The following is an 18,027-nucleotide window of genomic DNA, read 5'->3' as shown; positions in this document are numbered from 1 at the left end:
AGTTCTAGTTAAAATAAGACTTATAAAATACATTAAGAAATTACTGATTTTTTTCATAGTCATCTATTTGAAACAATGATGATGATTTATATATACTAATATAATTGTCCACTTTCTAAATCAGTCTTTTTGAAATTTCAAGCCTGGCATATTCAAGGTAGTCTGTGCTGTTCCTTTCCATGCAGATAAGGAATGCATGTAATCACTCTCTGTTATGAAGTTTCATATATATTGAGGAAGAGGCTGTCAGTCACTTTTTCACATTTTATCTTATTTAATCATTATAGCAACCCTATAATTAATTATTATTGTTCCAATTTTACAGAAGAAGCCTGGCATATTCAAGGTAGTCTGTGCTGTTCCTTTCCATGCAGATAAGGAATGCATGTAATCACTCTCTGCTGTGAAGTTTCACATATATTGAGGAAGAGGCCTGGGTTCAAATCTCTATTTTGCCACTTATTAATCCTCTGTACATAAACATTCTAAGCATCAGATTTTAATAATAAAATTAACATTAAAATACCAACTTCATGGCACTGATATGAGGATGCATTGACATAAAATAAAAATGAAATAATAAATAAGTGAAACTATTTTATTATTGCAATGCACTATCAAGTATTAGTTATTATTATCATCATCATATCTTTCTGCTTCATCATTTGCTAAACTAATAACAAGATTGAATGGATTTATTGTGACCAAATTTACTAATCTTTTTCTTGGACAATAATCACACATGTAATTCTACATCAGATTTCTGAGATTTAAAAAAAAAAAATCACCTAATAGTTATATTTTAAACTGAAGGAAACAGGATATTATTGTATGCTTTGGGATCATATAAGCAGTGTGCATTGCAAATTCAGCAAAAGATAGCACAAAAACTAGTCTTTTCTTTCCTGTATATGTACTTGTCCATGTAAGCATGGATACTTGCCCCTGCATATACTGGTGCACATGAGAACCATTAATAGTCTATATAAACACTTGCCTGTGAATGTTATTATATAAACGTATTCCTCTAGGTAGAATGGTAGGATTGATTTCGGTCTCACTTGGAAGATATATTGCAGTTACAAACTTCAAAGGTGTAAGAAATTTCCTTTTAATTTAATTAAATCCTTTTGGTATAATAGAATCAAGTTTCCGTTAGCCCCAAATGATTGAAATATATGTGTGCAAACACATACACAGACACACACACACAAACACACAGTACTTACTCAAAATTCTTTCACTTTTCTTAATTATTGAACTCAGGTTTAAAATAATTACTGTCTAATAAATGAGTATATTTACCTCTGTTTTTCTCTGAAGAATTAGACGTAGTTCATTTACAGCATCTGTAATTTGTTTGGTCTCCACACACCCCAGAACACTGCATATATTTTTTACTTCTTCAATAATATTATCTACATTTTGCTATGGATGAAAATAAGAAGATGCAATTTATTTGGAATATATCTTAACTCTTTTCCATATTAAAAAAACACAACTACTCAATTATAACATGGAGAAGAAAAATTTATGAGTAATTCATATGGAAAAAGCCAGTTGTTTTATTTGCGTTTGAACTCAATATGAGTCAACATTGTGACATGCCTGACAGCAGATCTACTTCATTTTTAATTAAATTGAAAGCCATATACTCTCCATAAATAGGAAGTTAATATCCCCACCACATTTTCCATGTGCATAATCTGAACAGGAGTTTAGTTCTGGGTATGACATTTGAAACTGGACTTGACAAATTAGACTTTCCTAAAGAAGAGCAACCCAACTATTGATATACTATTAATATACTCATTCCAAACAGTATAGTAGACTTTGTTTTCAGCTCTCCAGTAAGGTTATCTGTGTTAAAATCCTGGTTCTGCTCCATTTGTACCTGCGACTATTATCTAATTAACTTCTGTGGATCTAAGTTTTCTCTTCTGTAAAATTGGAAAAATAATAATTAATTATAGGGTTGCTATAATGATTAAATAAGATGAAATATGAAAAAGTGTCTGGCAGAGAATAAGGGTTAAATTTTAGCTAATTAATTCATTTTTTATTTTTACTCATTCACACAAATTTTTCAGTTTATATGAGAAATCAGACACTGTACATCTCCATATAACCAATAAAATAAAAACTAAAAGGTAATAAAAGCTGTAAGAAGGGCATGTATTAGTGCTATGTATAGTTTTCATTCATACATTTGAAGTAGATGTGTGATGTGAATTTGAGGAAATCCTTAAAATATTACTAATTAAAATGCAAATGCTGAGTTGACTTGGGTCAGTGAGTAGCTAATTTACTCCATCTCTTTTTTTTTTTTTTAAAGATTTCTATTTTATTTATTTGAGACAGAGAGAATGAGAGAGAGAGAGCACATGAGAGGGGGGAGGGTCAGAGGGAGAAGCAGGCACCCTGCCGAGCAGGGAGCCCGATGCGGGACTCGATTCAGGGACTCCAGGATCATGACCTGAGCGAAGGCAGTCGCTTAACCAACTGAGCCACCCAGGCGCCCCTAATTTACTCCATCTCTTAACTCTAGTCTTGAAGTGCTTCATATCTGATCTATTTATCTCATTTAATCTTCCTCAAATTCTGAAAGATAAATATTATATTCATTACATTCCTGAATCACTGAGATTGCTAGAATATGCTACGTGAATTATTCTAATAGTAGAATTAACTTGATGATTAGTTGGATGTGTGGGCCAACAGAAAGTTTGGATTTAAATGATTCTAAAGTTTTATGCTTGGGAAACCAAGAAGATAGGGTGCCATTAATTAAGGCAACAAATGTTGGGAAGATTTTTGATGAGATTATGATGCATGTGATTTTTGATATGCAAAGCTTAACCTTCCACAGCAACAACCAAGCAGACACAACCTCCAGATATTGGGAAATGCAATGAGATTCTAGCTCTGCCAACTGTTGGATTGAGAAAACACACACACACAGAACACATGCTCATATAAACACTAGATGAACTGTAAGAAAAAAGTGTAAATGTATAGCTTAGCTCAAAACAAAGGATAAATTTCTGGGTGACAGAAATTTCAAGAGGAAACTTAAAGCCAGAGCAGTGTCTTCAACATTGATGCTACAATGGCCTGAGGGAAATACCAGATTAGATTTAGGCCTTCAGGCTTAGAGACTGGTGTTTACTGCTCAAGATGGGACAAGTGCTGAGATTTTAGTCTAAACCAGTAGGGGGAAGTAGGGAAAGGAGCAGATCTGGAGCTGAAATCTCTGAATAAACCCCTGACACTGGATAGACTGTCACCTGCAAAAGGTGGGAGAAAAACTATGCCTACTGACCAAGAGAGCTTTTGAGAAAGGCTCTCTTTACCCAGGAGCTTTGGGTGAGGAAAATGACTACCTGAAAAACTGTATGTGTAGCTGGGAAGTATGGATTTATACTATGGCAGGAATTTATGCCAAAAAATTGTTCCAGAATATAGTGACAATTTTGGACCCAGGCAGAAACAAATGCAAAACTGCTCTATGGAAACACTTTTCTAAATTCCAAAACCCTGGAGTTTCCTCTAATATAAACACACATGGGTATATGTGTGCATGTGCATGTGCGCGTGCACACACACACACACAAACCCTCATAGAAGGGGAATAATCAGCCTAAAATTTACAAATCCTATTATGGCTGATCCACCATATGAGAGATTCTACAGGTATGAAACATGCATTAGCATCTGATTTCAAGTGAAAATAAAACTAAATTTGACCATAATTTTCATAGAGGTGACACCTGGCCAAGAATTTAGATATGACTGTCTAAAAAGAGACTATGGAGGAAAGAAAAATTGAACGTTGAGCATGTAACATTTCAGAACATCTAATATTACGTGATGGAGAAGGGAGTTTGGGTCACAGTTGGAGCACACAGTGTTGAGACCTGAGCCAGAAGACTATAGTTTAATGGACATAAACTAAAGGTAGTTGATGGTACTAGGAAACTTTAGCTTGGAAGAAAAAGAAGAAAAAGGAAACATGATAACTATTTCCAAGTATTTGAAGGCTGTTTAAGTGAAAAGGTGATTAGATGTACTGTAAGTAGCTCTTGAATGATAAATTAGAACAAATGGTTGGAAACTTAGAGACACTCATTTTGACTCAGTATGAGGAAAATCTTTGTAAAAATTATTTGTTCAAAATTTGAGAGACTGTCCTGTCAGTAGAGGGTTCCTCCACATTACAGGTATGCAAACAGTCAGGACTGTCGAGAGATTTTTGCATTACATAGGATTTGAACTGGACTACCTCTAAATTCTTTCTATCTTTGTGACTCTTTGGGTTAGTGAAAACTGACAATAATGCACTTTTGTTATTTTATGTGGTATATTCCAAGCCTATTTTAGGAAATATTTGATGTATCATGGACTCTGAGGAGCAGCATTTTAATACTTTAGATATTAAGCATATCCTAAAAGTATTTCGAACATTGGGGAAGATTGGTGACAACTTTTCTCCTCTGCATCTTTCTGGAAGACAAAACAAAACAAAACAACATATCCTTTCCTCCCCACTGTTATTTAGCTGTGATGGAGACCAAAGGAGCAGCCATGTAAGAGCTTGCCATTTTCCAAGTTTTATATAAACCTTAGTGAATTTCTGTTTATATTTACACACTGAAAATTGCCAAATTCAATTAATGAGTTTGGAGACAAATTGAGAAGTTAGAATTATTTTTGTTCCAGATGAACTAGTTATTGCTATTATAAATTGTTTGTTCCTTAAAGATTAAAAATAGTCTTTGGAGGGGTGCCTGGCTGGCTCAGTCAGAAAGCATGTGACTCTTGATCTCAGAGTTGTGGGCTTGAGACCTATGTTGGGTGTAGAGATTACTTAAAAATAAAATCTTTTAAAAATTAGTCTTTGGACTGTTGAATCTCAGATCTGTACCTCTGAAACAAATAATGCAATATATGTTAAGAAAAAAAAAAAGAAGAAGGTAGCAGGAGGGGAAGAATGAAGGGGGGGAAATCGGAGGGGTAGACGAACCATGAGAGACGATGGACTCTGAAAAACAAACTGAGGGTTCTAGAGGGGAGGGGGGTGGGGGGATGGGTTAGCCTGGTGATGGGTATTGAGGAGGGCACGTTCTGCACAAACAATGAATCATGGAACACTACATCTAAAACTAATGATGTAATGTATGGGGATTAACATAACAATAAAAAAAATAAAAAAAAATTAGTCTTTGGAGTTCCATTTCAGCTTAAAATATAGATATTTGGTCACACCGTTGCAATGAAAAAAGGCAGATAATATACAAAAATCATAATTTTTCCTGACCTCATTAGAGATTTGAGGTCACAAGTGACCAAATATACTGGATTCCAAAGAATGATAGGCCCCTCCAAGGAGAGATGGGGCATACAAAGTCTTTGACCTTTAGCAGAGCACAGGAGAAAGAGGTGACCACTATACAAGAGGGTAAGAATAAATTAACTAAAATTATAACAAATTCTTAAAGGGCCAGGTATGAACTAGCATGTCAGTTTGGAATATCTGGGAGTTTGTAACATAAGGAGAGTTTACAATCATTATTTAAGCTCTTTTCCATGGATGCTTACCAGCTGTTTAGGGGAAATATTGTTCAGGAAAATGAAGGTCCATTTAGTGGTCCAGTATGTAACAGATGATCAGTTGTTTCTGGGACACAGGCACAAAGGCCTGCCCATTTCTGTGGAGCCTTCTCTAACAAGAAACAAAAGTCTTATGCTGCTGGTTGCTGGTACTAGGAAAATTAAAACATTAAAAGGGCAGAACACTCTCTGTCACCCTGATCCCAGGCAAAAAATCTTACTTTGTGGGGAAAGGGAGAGAAAGCAAAGCAGTCTCCCTGTGGGTGAGAGGTAGACATAGCTGAAGATCCTTTGCCAGTGAGGGGAAAGTCAAAGCAAAAACCTTTGGCCCATGGGGAAGGGGAAGGATACTCTGTCTTGAGTCAGGATCCTACATGGATACCAATCAGAGGCCAGCTACCGGTGTCAGAAAGGGCAGAAAATCATCTTCTGTATAAGATTAACTACAGATATAAGGCACAGTTTGGCTGCCATGTGGAGGGGCAGGGATTCTCAGAAAGTTCCAATCTTGAGACAGTAGAACACAGTCTGCCTATGGCTGTGACTGATCATTACAACACAGACCTCCCTTTACCTTACTACAGAGGATGAGTCTATTTTGAATAATAAACAAAGAGCAGAGTAGTGCCGGGGGAGAGACAAGAGTATTGATAGGGACTATTTCTGTGGCATAGGCGAGCAGGGGCTGTTGAAAGCTGAAAGTGAAGCAGGAATACTGAGGAAAAAATTCTGGCAGCACAAGCCCCACTCTAAGTACAGGTAATAGTGGCTAACCACTATTTGAAGGAATTTGAAGTGTGAAGTGCCCTACGATAATGATAATAAAACACAAATAAAGCACAAATCTTGACTGGATTATATCAGCCATGCATAGTAGTAGCATAACTGAAGAAGAACATTGCCCATTTGCAGGTGTGAATTAAATTTACCTCATTCTCTACTATTCTCCATGCGATGTTTAGCACTCAATCAAAAATTACAGTTTGTATACAAAAGCAAGATACAATAACCCATTGTCAGTAGATGAAACAATTGACAAATCTATATATGACCTAGATGTTGGAATAATCAGATAAGGACTTTAAAATAACTATAATTAACATGTTACAGGATCTAGGAGAAAATATGGACAACATGCATGATCAGATGGGGAACTTCAACACAGAGATGGAAACTATATAGAAAAGCAAATTTAAATGATAGAAATATAAAAATATATGTGATATTAGAGCTGAATTCCTTCAGTGGGCTCATCAGCAGATTGAACATAGCTAGGGAAATTATCAGTGAAATTGAAGATATGTCAAGAGAAATTATCCTAATTGAAACATGAAGGGAAGAAAACAGTGGGGAGAAAAACTAACACATGACATCTAAGAGCTGTCAAAGTCACATATGCAGTTGTAGTTCTAGAGACATAAGAATGGGGTTAAGAGATATTTAAAGAAATAATGGCCAGCATATCAAAATTTGTGGGATGCCACTAAGCTTTAGAGGGAAGTTGATGGCTTTAAAATTTGAGTAGTTTTATGTGAATTAAAGAAATTGAATTTATAACTAAAATCCTTGCCACAAGGAAAACTCAGAAAAGATGATTTCATTGGTAAATTTTATCAAACATTTAAGGAAGAAATCAAATCAAATCTCAAATTCTTTCAGAATATACTGAAATGGAATATCTCTCAACTTATAAGTCCTGTACTACTCCAACATCAAAATCAAACTACAACATTACAACAAAATAAAAATACAGACTGATGTATCTCATTGATATAAATGCAAATATCCTTAACAAAATATTAACCAATTGAAGCCAGATAAAAAGTTTTAAATTTTCACAAGTATGGTTAATCCCAGTAATGCAAAAATATTTTTAAAATTTGAAAGGAATAATGACAAAAACCATATGCCTATCTGTATTGATACAGAAAAGGCATTTGACAAAATTTATCACCCATCTACAATATAAACTCCTAGCGAACGAGGAATAGAAGGAAACTTCTTCAACCTAGTAAAGGGCGACTAACTTCATGCCAAAACTACATAAACTCCAAATAACTTCTTACTCAGTTGGTAAAGGACTGTAACATTCTCCTTAAGATTAACAAAAACCAAGAGTCCTGTTCTTATCACTTAATAGTAAAATTCTACTGGAGTTCAAGGCGAAGAAAATCCATATATCTTGGGTTGCATGGTGTCTAGGATGGAAGATATTACCTGCAAAAAAGCAGTTGGGCACTTTTGGGTGTGATGGAAATATTTTATATCTTGATTTCTGTGGTGGTTACATAGGCATATACATTTTCAAAACTAGTTAAACTATATGGTTAACATGAGTGTGTTTTATTTTATGTCAATTAAACTTCTGGATAGTTAATTTAATAAATACAAACCATAATGAAGGTGGAAAGACAAGCCACCAGCTAAAAGGAAATATTTACAATACACATAATCAAATGATGAGTAAATATATAAGTAGTTCCCATGAAGCTATTTGAAAAAGATAAGGTAATGTAGAAAATGGATGAGAAGTCTGACTATATATATATATCATAAAAAAGGACAGTTTATCAAACTCAACTCCCAAAAAACAAATAATCCAGTCAAGAAATGGGCAGAAGACATGAACAGACCCTTCTCCAAGGAAGACATACAAATGGCTAACAGACACATGAAAAAAGGCTCAACATCACTAGACATCAGGGAAATACAAATCAAAACCACAATGAGATACACCAGTTAGAATGGCAAAAATTAACAAGACAGGAAACAGCAAATGTTGGTGAGGAAGTGGAGAATGGGGAACCCTCTTACACTGTTGGTGGGAATGCAAGCTTGTATAGCCACTCTGGAAAACAGTGTGGAGGTTCTTCAAGACATTAAAAATAGAGTTACCCTATGACCCAGCAATTGCACTACTAGATAATTACCCCAAAGATACAGATGTAGTGAAAAGAAGGGACCCCAATGTTCATAGCAGCAGTGTCCACAATTACCAAACTGTGGAAGGAGCCGAGACGTCCTTCAACAGATGAATGGATAAAGAAGATGTGGTTCATATATACAATGGAGTATTACTCAGACATCAGAAAGGATGAATACCTACCATTTGCATTGACATGGATGGAACTGGAGAGGATTATGCTAAGTGAAAAAAGCAAGCAGATAAAGACAATTATCATATGGTTTTAATCATATGTGGAACATAAGGAATAGCGCAGAGGACCATGGGGAAGGGGAGGGAATATTGAATGGGAAGAAATCAGAGAGGGAGACAAACCATGGGAGACTCTGGATTCTGGGAAATAAACTGAGGGTTACAGAAGGGAGGGGGTGGGGTAACTAGGTGATAGGTATAAAGGAGGGCATGTGTTTGGATGAGCACTGGGTGTTATACACAAATAATCAATCATTGAACACTACATCAAAAACTAATGATGTACTATATGCTGGCTAATTGAACATAATTAAAAAATAAATAATATTTCAGGAATAAAAAGATTGACAGTTTGATGTTTTATTTTAAAAAGTAAAGAATAATGAATTTTCATATTCAGGGAAATGAAAATTAAAACTGAAATATGATCAAAACATACACCTCTTTAGGCAAAATTTTAAAAGGTTGGACTGTACCACACGTTGGTGAGAAAATGGGGCAATGGGAACTCTCATCTGTTATGAAATACATGTGACCCTATTAGAAAAGGGTCTATGACCCTAGGTATATACCCTAGAAAAATTCTTGATATTAGCTCAAGTATACATCAACAGTAGAATAGATAAATACATAGAGGTTCTTTGATCTAAATGAGTACCATATAACAATGGAAACAAATCATAACCACATGGAACAAGGCGGATAAATCTGAAAACAACGAGTGAAAGATACATGGCTCAAAAACTTTATATAGCTTGATTCCATTTAGGTAGATATTAAAAAGGAAACCTAAACTTTATATTGCTAATGAATGCATAGATATCCTTTGATAGTGAAATGGGAAAAGATGAAGTGGTGAAAAGAAAAGCTACAGAACACTTTTCTCCAAAGATTACCTTTTATGTAGATACAGATGTAGTGAAAAGAGGGACCCCAACGTTCATGGCACATGGGCAGATCCTATGATACTGGCAATATTTTGTTGCTAAACTTGTTGTTTAATAAGAATGCCTGTTCTGGGGCGCCTGGGTGGCTCAGTTGGTTGGGCGACTGCCTTCGGCTCAGGTCGTGATCCTGGAGTCCCGGGATCGAGTCCTGCATCGGGCTCCCTGCTCGGCAGGGAGTCTGCTTCTCCCTCTGGCCCTCCCCCCTCTCATGTGCTCTTTCTCTCTCATTCTCTCTCTCAGATAGATAGATGAAATCTTAAAAAAAAAAATAAGAATGCCTGTTCTGATATTATTCTTTAATTTGTATATATATTATTATATGTTTTTCATGTATTATATAATTCACTGCATAAATCCCAAATAAAATGTCAGATCATGTTATTCCTTTGACGGAACCCGTCAGTGCTTTCCATTTCACTTGGAATACAAATTATGTTGGCTAGTGATTATCTTCCTTATTGAAAATCTAGTTTCGCTTTTTCTTTTTTTTTATTCTTTAAGTCTGAGAGTGTTCTATACATAATAGGTTTGACTTTTAGTAGTTTCAGTATGCGCTTTATTTCTGCTAAGGCAGGTTCCAATTCTGCAGTTGTGTTTTATTTTCCTTGTGACCTGACTTTATCTCCTTCATCTCCTTGACTTCTTTTGTAACCTTTAACTGGGTCCTTCTATTTTCTTCTTATGATTTTTTTGGTCCTTTTCTACCTCTTCTTATATTCTATTGTGAATGCAAATCAGTTTTTGACATTTTTCTTCTGGATCCTGTACAGTCCTCTACTTTAGTAATAGTGTTAAAAATAGTAACTCTCATAGCAATAAAATAATACTTGTACTTATTTTTACTTGAACACTTTTTATCTTCAAACCACTATGTTATATTAAACACATCACATCCACTTTTTATTAATTTTAAAAAATATCATTATATTTTATTATATTCACTCTAGTGATGAATAATATGAACTCTAGGAAAGTTGAATAAAAACTTCCATAGTGATGGAGGGCTGTCATACAGATATCTGACTTTGGAATCTCTGCTCCTAAATTCTGTCTTTACTGCCACTCTGTTTAAATTATGTTTGAATTGAACTTCTAAAATCCAATAATAGATCTACCTGTTACTAAAAGAGCTTCAGTTCTAATAAAGCTAAATATATAAGATCCCTTTGTGCCCCCTTTATTTCTATTTGTATATGGAATTTTTAGACTCTGTCTAGAGGCTGAATACAGTTGGATTTTGGTCTCAGGGAGAGGAAACTGTGAGATAATTATTATTCTTCCTTACTCATTGAGTTACTTACACCTGAATAATAGAGATGTCATTCTTGTTATCTAGTTGGTACACTCTCTGAGTCATGAGCTAGATGGTAAAGTGTTTGGAGGTTTATAGCTTTTTGTAGACCAAGAAGATATTTCATGAAGCCAAACCATGTTTTGAAGCATGAGTAGATTTTTCTCAATCAATTTCCATCTAGTTTACAGTTAGTTCACCAGTTACTAGATTCTAGTATAAGTTTATCATCAGTGGTAGGATTGTTAACTTTCTCTAAAGGGCTATTTGGCATTGTAATAAAAATTTTAGAGACAGTGCTTAAGCACTTTGAATTAGAAGTTGATTCTTGCACATAGATTGAAATCTTGTTTTACACTGCTTTGCTCTGTATGTATATTATATGTGTGAATATGCTGTCTTTCCAACTAGATCATCAGCAACTTCAGAGTATGGTTCTGATTTCCATTTCTCTTGATTCCAGTGAGTAAATAGTTCACTAATTTGCATTAAGTAAGCATTGAGTAATATCTTAGGGGGAAAATTCTTTCTCTTCTATTTTTAATTTCTCTGAAATATTAGAGATGAATGCAGAATATAGGATGAATATAGAAAATATTCCTTACCTTTCTGGGTATTAGTGGAATAGGTGAGAGGAAGAAAATGTTCAAAGGAAAAGTTCTATGTAAACTACTTACAAAACTATCTATTTAGCAAACATAATAATCAGAATGTCCAATCTGAAATAAGTCAAGTCTAAAATATGTTAAATGACAATGGCTGGGGAAATAAAATATTTGAAAATTTAAATTATCCATATTACTCAATAATATTCATATCATATTTATTCAGCCTGCATGTTTGCTATTTTTTAAAAAAATATGTTTAATAATCCAAGTTTGGGAAATATTTAAAAAATTGTTTTTCAAATTAGTACTGCTTTCAACATTGATGAAATGCTACTAAATGCAATTTTCAAATAAATAGGAAGCACAAAATTGTGAATTGATCATATCACAGTCTGTCCTCACTTCTCAGATATTTACCAGTGATACTTCATAGGAAGAATCACATTTAAAAAGCTCATTGTTTTGAAAGAGTTCATCTGAAAATCACAGACTCTGTGGCCTATTTATAAAATAATTCAGATGCGGGTGATGATAACTATTTGCCAGTGTTAATGTAAAGATAGTAGATATTTGATGTTTTGCCAACTTTTAATTCATACTGGAAAAATTTACAAGAATCAATGGATTCTTTTAAAGTGGAAATATTGGAGGCTTTATGTATGAGTAAGATGATCAAACCTCTTAGAAATTAAGAACTTTACAAATTCTCAACAATTTTTGTGTGTGTGTATGTGTGTGTGTATAAAAAGGCATTTTTGATACATGAGCAGTACCAAGACATTTAGGTAATTACAATTCATTCATAAGTATAAAAATATATTTCCATATAGTCAAGAGACATAAATGATCTAGGAATGAAGTCTTCATTTGCTTTGGGTGCCTGGTAAATTTCAAATTCTACATTAGAAAGAATGACTATCACAAATGTGAAGAATCAAACTGAAAGAAGTACTAATTATGAACTTTTATGAGACAAACCAATCTGTGAGTTTTTTTCACATTTCACATTTTGAACTTCCAGATTTAAGCCAGGCTCAAGAAAGAAAAATGGAATTAGAATGAGAAGATTACACTTTGGAAGAGTATATGAGTTGTGTGTTTGTTATCACTGTGTCTTTGAATATTTATGTGGAATTCACATGAGTTTGGTATCTTCATCAAGAAATATTATTTGTTATTTTCAGAATCTTTTAGTTACCTAGGTTCTTTATCTTTTCATATATATATCAGGAGTCAATTATTTAATGGAAAAAGAAATCCTTACTTGTTTTAAAACCACTGTCTTGGGGCGCCTGGTGGTGTAGTCGGTTGGTTGTCTGACTCTTGGTTTCGGCTCAGGTCGAGCCCTGTGCTGGGCTCTGTGCTCAACTTGGAGTCTGCTTGGGTTTCTCTCTCCTTTCTCTTTCTGCCCCTCCCCCCATTCTCTCTCTCTCTCAAATAAATAAATAAATCTTAAAAAAAAAACCACTGTCTTACACAATTTTCTATAATCATAGGTTGTTTTATCTGTGGAAGATTAACCCTTCCCTGGAAGAATAAGCTATAAGAAATGATCTGCTTAATGGTGACCACACTTTGGATGCCCCGTTGGCGACCAAATCTTAGTAGTCTTGGACTAAATCCGTCATTTTTCCATGTCAAGCTAGCTTCTCTTCTCTTTGCTATTTTAGTGAACTGATGTCTCTATGCAGTCAGTTAGCAGCCAGGAATGTGGAGGTATTCTAGACACTCTCTTCTTTTGTTTTACTCATAGTCTTTCACCAAATCATATAAGTTGCATATTTTTACCTATTATGAATTTGTCCCCTCCTACCCACCCCTATTGTAGAGTTTTTGTCAATACCCTCATCATCTCTTTGGGCTAATGAAATGCTCCTCTAATCACCCATCTGTCATTCTACTGCCTTGCATAATGGCTCCATGTCATCAGCTGATAAATTAGAAAGTCATTAAATTGTCCATAAAGTGTCCTTAAGATCCTATATAACAGCCCCTGCTTGCCCCTTTCATCTGGTCTCTTTACAGGCCTTGAACCCTAATTGTAGCCATTCCAAATTTCATACAGTTTTCAAATCATAGCAGACTTTTTCCTAACTGCTTCTATTTATGGTGTTTTTTTGCTGAAAGTTATCCCCACTCCCCACCTTCCTTCACCGTGCCACTTCCCTACCTGGCATACTCATTTTTCAATATTCAGATCAAATAGGTAAAATTGATAACTTTTTTTTGTGCCCTATATACACATAGATCTTTCGCAGTAGCTATGACACTTTATTAACGCATGTCTGTTTACTTGTCTGTTTTGCCATGATAGAATGAAAGCTGCTCAAGTATAGACCTTCTATTTTATTCATCTTTGTATCTTCAGAAAACTGTTAAGTTTTAGAAAAAGAGTTAATGGTTAATAGATGCTTGTGGAATTGACAGGTGAAGTAACTAAAGTTAATACCTGGGTTTTCAATAGGGATTTCAGGTGGAAGTCATATTTTTTGATTACTGTTGAGAGGCACTGTCTGGAAAGAAAAAAAAAAACAACTGTTTAAAAGTGGGGAGGAAAACTAATATTAACTTTAGCATATTTATCATAAGCTCTGTTTTGTCCATGATTCTATAGCAGACATGGTTAAAAAAGGATTGCTATTGACACGATTTTAAAAACCATTTCAGATGAATGTTTATAAGTTTTGCATAACTTGATAGGCTACAAACATATTTGAAAACCTTAGAACTCCAAAAAAAGTCCATGACAAATTAACCAAACCTCTCAAAGACTGTTCATTGTATCAAACTACTCTTAATTCAAAATGTAAGTTACAAAAGGATTCATGAGCAGATAATGACAAATACTAACATCAAGAATTGTTAAATATGCAAAATCTTGAAGAGAATTGCTTTCAGAATTAATGACATATATTTATAATAGATAAGGTTGTCTTTGACATCAAACCTCTGTGTTTTTCTTTCCTGAGCTGCTCTTATTGCTCCAACTTGATCTATGCTTTGGTGGAATAGGTGTGAGATTAGTAGAGGTTCTTTTGACTTCACTTATCAAAATTATTTTCCTAAACATTATGACTTTCCCTTCCTATTTGTCCTAAAAACTCCTGAATTGAATTGAACAAATCATACAACACAAAAACGGTGTTAAAACACACCAATATATTTTACAATAGCTGCCTTCTCAGCCTTTATTAAATCATCATTTTAGTTGCATTACATATAACAGTTCAAGACAAAATTCACAGACTATGTAAAAAGTCAGTGGAGGTATAGGAAAAGAATTGTGAAAAATTTTGGTTATTGGAGGGAAGGTTTTTATATAAAATCTGACACTAGCACTTAAAAGACCCTCAAGAATATATACCTAGTTCAGCACCTTGCTATTAAATATTATATTTATTTTATAGAAAACCTCCTAGAAACTAGAAGGTATGTGATTTGCCCAACTTCTAAAAGGAAGTCAGGAAGAGGAAAAGTGAAAACAAAGCTCCTGCCATCTAGTGTTTGATCTTTTAATGACACCATAAAGTGGTCTGAGGAGGGCTGGCAGAATAGCCTTGTATTTCAGAAAGCAAAGACCTGGAAGTCACCAAGATGGCAAAGTAGGAGATCCCAGCCTCTTTCTTCCCACAGTTAGACAACTACCCATGAACAAGAACAGCTCTGGGAGAGTTTAGGAATTCTTCTAAGAAACTTCCACAACACTGTAGAACAACAACAACTACAAAACCTGAGAATAACCACACAAAAAGGGAAGAGCGGGCAGTTTCATTTTGCCTGCCTCATCCCATCCTGTAGGCCAGCATTGCTCACTGCCAAGAGGGAAACCCCCTTGCTGGGAGAGGGAGAGTGGTGAACCAGCAGCTTCCCCAGCCTTTTGGGCCACTACAAGAAGGACCTGCATTGGTTTTACTCCATGCAGACACCAGCAAAGCGGAGATGCATCAAGACAGCTAGGAACAAGGAAGAAGGGCTAGGGCTACCAGTATCAGTCATACAGTGGGAGTTACTATGGTTCCCAGTGACCTGCTCTGCAGAGGGCCCCAGTAGTTTTTACCACTGAAGAAACCAACAACCAACATAGCAGCTGCAGACCTCCCCTGCAAATTTCACTGTTTCCCCCCACACACAGGTATTCACATTCACAAACAGCAGCTGCTTGAGTCCCTCTCCACTCCCTTCCTCACCCCACTGCCACCGCAGGGCTGACCTGTAGCTGGTTCCCAAGCTGTGCACCTGCAAGCCCTTGGCCTGAATTTTGTACTGGCCCTCACTGCCGTGCATATGTCTTAGGGAGACACTGCAGTCACAGGAATGCACACTGAACAGCCAGGGTCCCCACAGCTGTTTGTAGGCCTGGTCCTGGCCCTGTTTCCTGTCATTGACTCACACAGTTGGGCTTGCTTGCAACCAGCCCCTCCAGCTGTGTACCTGCATCTAACCAGCCTGACTCCCATAATAGCCTCCACTGCTGTGCACACGACCAAGGTCTGTAGCCACAGGAGTGCATGCCAACAGCCAGGGTCCTCACAGTGCCAATGCACCTACAGTTAGTCCTAGTCCTTGCTGCTGGCCCTGCCCTCCCCAACTATATGTATGTCTGCAACCAGCCCCTGCCACTACATAGGCACCTGCAGCTGACCCCTGCAACTGTGTGTATGCATGACACCAGCTCTAGCAACAACCACTGCCTGTTCCTGGTCCCTAGGTACTGGACCTGGAGGCACCACTGAAGATGCCAACAGCACTTGCAGCCATTTCAAGGACCCTAGCACTTCAAAGGACCACAGAGTTAATGTTGTGGGCCCCAGTGGCCTGACCTGAGGAGTCATCACACTCACCAGATCTGGGTCTTCCACATGACTCTGCACTTGGTGCCTGGCATCACTAGACCGAGGGTCATAGCATGCTCCATTGTGTCTCACCTACAGATGAAGGTCCTTTCCTGAGGTCAGCCCATAAAGTCTGGAAGATGTGACTGCTTCTTCCCATGCACAGACACCTATGCAAGGCTCCAGGGATCACAAAGAGTCCGGGAAATATGATTCTACCAAAGGAACACAGTAAACTTATAGCAACTGACCTCAAAGAAATGAAGATCCATGAATGGCCTGACAAAAAATTTAAATAATTGTTCTAAAGATACTCAGAAATATAAGAGAACACAGAGAGACAATTTAATGAAATCAGCAACACAATACAAGAACAAAATGAGAACTTCAACAAAGGTATAGAAAAGATAAAAAAGAACCAGAAGTTTTGGAGCTAAAGAATACAGTGGTTGAACTGAAGAATTCAATAAAGAGCTTCGGCAGAAGGGACCAAGCAGAGGAAAAAATCAGTAAGCTCAAAGACAGATTATTTGAAATTACTTAAGCAGAGGAACAAAAAGAAAAAAAAAAGGAATTAAGAAGGCCTATAGGATTCATGGGACACCATAAAAAGAAACAATGTACATGTCACTGGAGTCCCAGAAGGAGAAGAGAGTGAGAAAGGAGCAGTAAGTTTATTTAAAGATAATGGCTTTTGAATTTCCCAAACCTGGGAGAGATTTGGACATCCAAGATCATTTAATAATAGTTCATCTCATAATTTCAGTCCAAAATGATTTCTCTAAGACACGTAACAATAATAAAACTGTCTAAAAGCAAAAACAAGAGAGACTTTCAAAGGTAGCAAGAGAGAAAAATTTTTCCTCTTAAAAGAGAACCACCATAAAGCTATCAGTGGATTTGTCAGCAGAAATCCTACAGGCTAGGAGAGAGTAGGATGATAAATTTAAGTTGCTGAAAGAAAAAACAAAAACAAAAATAACCCCTGCCACCCAAGAATACTTTACCTAGCAAAACTGTCCTTCAGAAATGAAGGTGAGATAAAGACTCACAAACAAAGGCAAAGCGAATTCTTTGCCATAAGACCTGCCTTGGAAGAAATGCTAGTTCTTCAAGCTGAAATGAAAAGATACTAATTAGTAACAGGAAAACATGAAAATATGCAATACACCTTTCTGGAAAGGTAAGTATATAGTTGGATTCACAATACTGTAATAGTGATGTGTTAATCACTTAACTCTAGTATAGAGGTTAAAGGGAAAAAGTATTAAAAATAGTTATAGCTGTAATTATTGTCAATGGATATATGATATAAAGAGATATAAATTCTGACATCAAAAGCATAAGATTTTGGGGCAGAGTAAATAGTAGAGTTTTTATGCAAATAAAGTTAAATTGTTATCAGCTTAAAAGAATTTTATATCTGTAACATATTTCAAGTAAACCTCAGAGTAAACACAAAACAAAAACCTATCATGGATACTCAAAAGGTAAAGAGAAGGGAATCAAACTATACTTCTATGGCAAATCAGCAATTCAGGAAGGAAGGCAGGCAGGGTGGGAGGGAGGGAGGAAGGAAGGA

The 18,027-nt window shown here is 35.9% G+C and overlaps 1 protein-coding gene across 1 annotated transcript in view; it reads right to left on the bottom strand.

Annotated features, from left to right (window-relative positions):
* Positions 1–18,027, bottom strand: part of PIK3C2G (phosphatidylinositol-4-phosphate 3-kinase catalytic subunit type 2 gamma) — a 291,400-nt gene that overhangs the window by 228,888 nt on the left and 44,485 nt on the right. Inside the window, exons 7-8 of the mRNA XM_081818936.1 lie at positions 14,063–14,126; positions 1,306–1,428 (exon numbers count right to left, since the gene is read on the bottom strand). Of these exons, the coding sequence (XP_081675062.1) occupies positions 1,306–1,428; positions 14,063–14,126 (187 nt within the window). The remainder of the gene's footprint in view (positions 1–1,305; positions 1,429–14,062; positions 14,127–18,027) is intronic.

Source organism: Leptonychotes weddellii, chromosome 5, assembly GCF_054177405.1.
Source record: "Leptonychotes weddellii isolate Sample4059 chromosome 5, ASM5417740v2, whole genome shotgun sequence".
NCBI classification, from domain to species: Eukaryota; Metazoa; Chordata; class Mammalia; order Carnivora; family Phocidae; genus Leptonychotes; species Leptonychotes weddellii.
The sequence above is the reverse complement of the archived record's forward strand: the minus strand, read 5'-3'. Positions and strand labels throughout refer to the sequence as shown.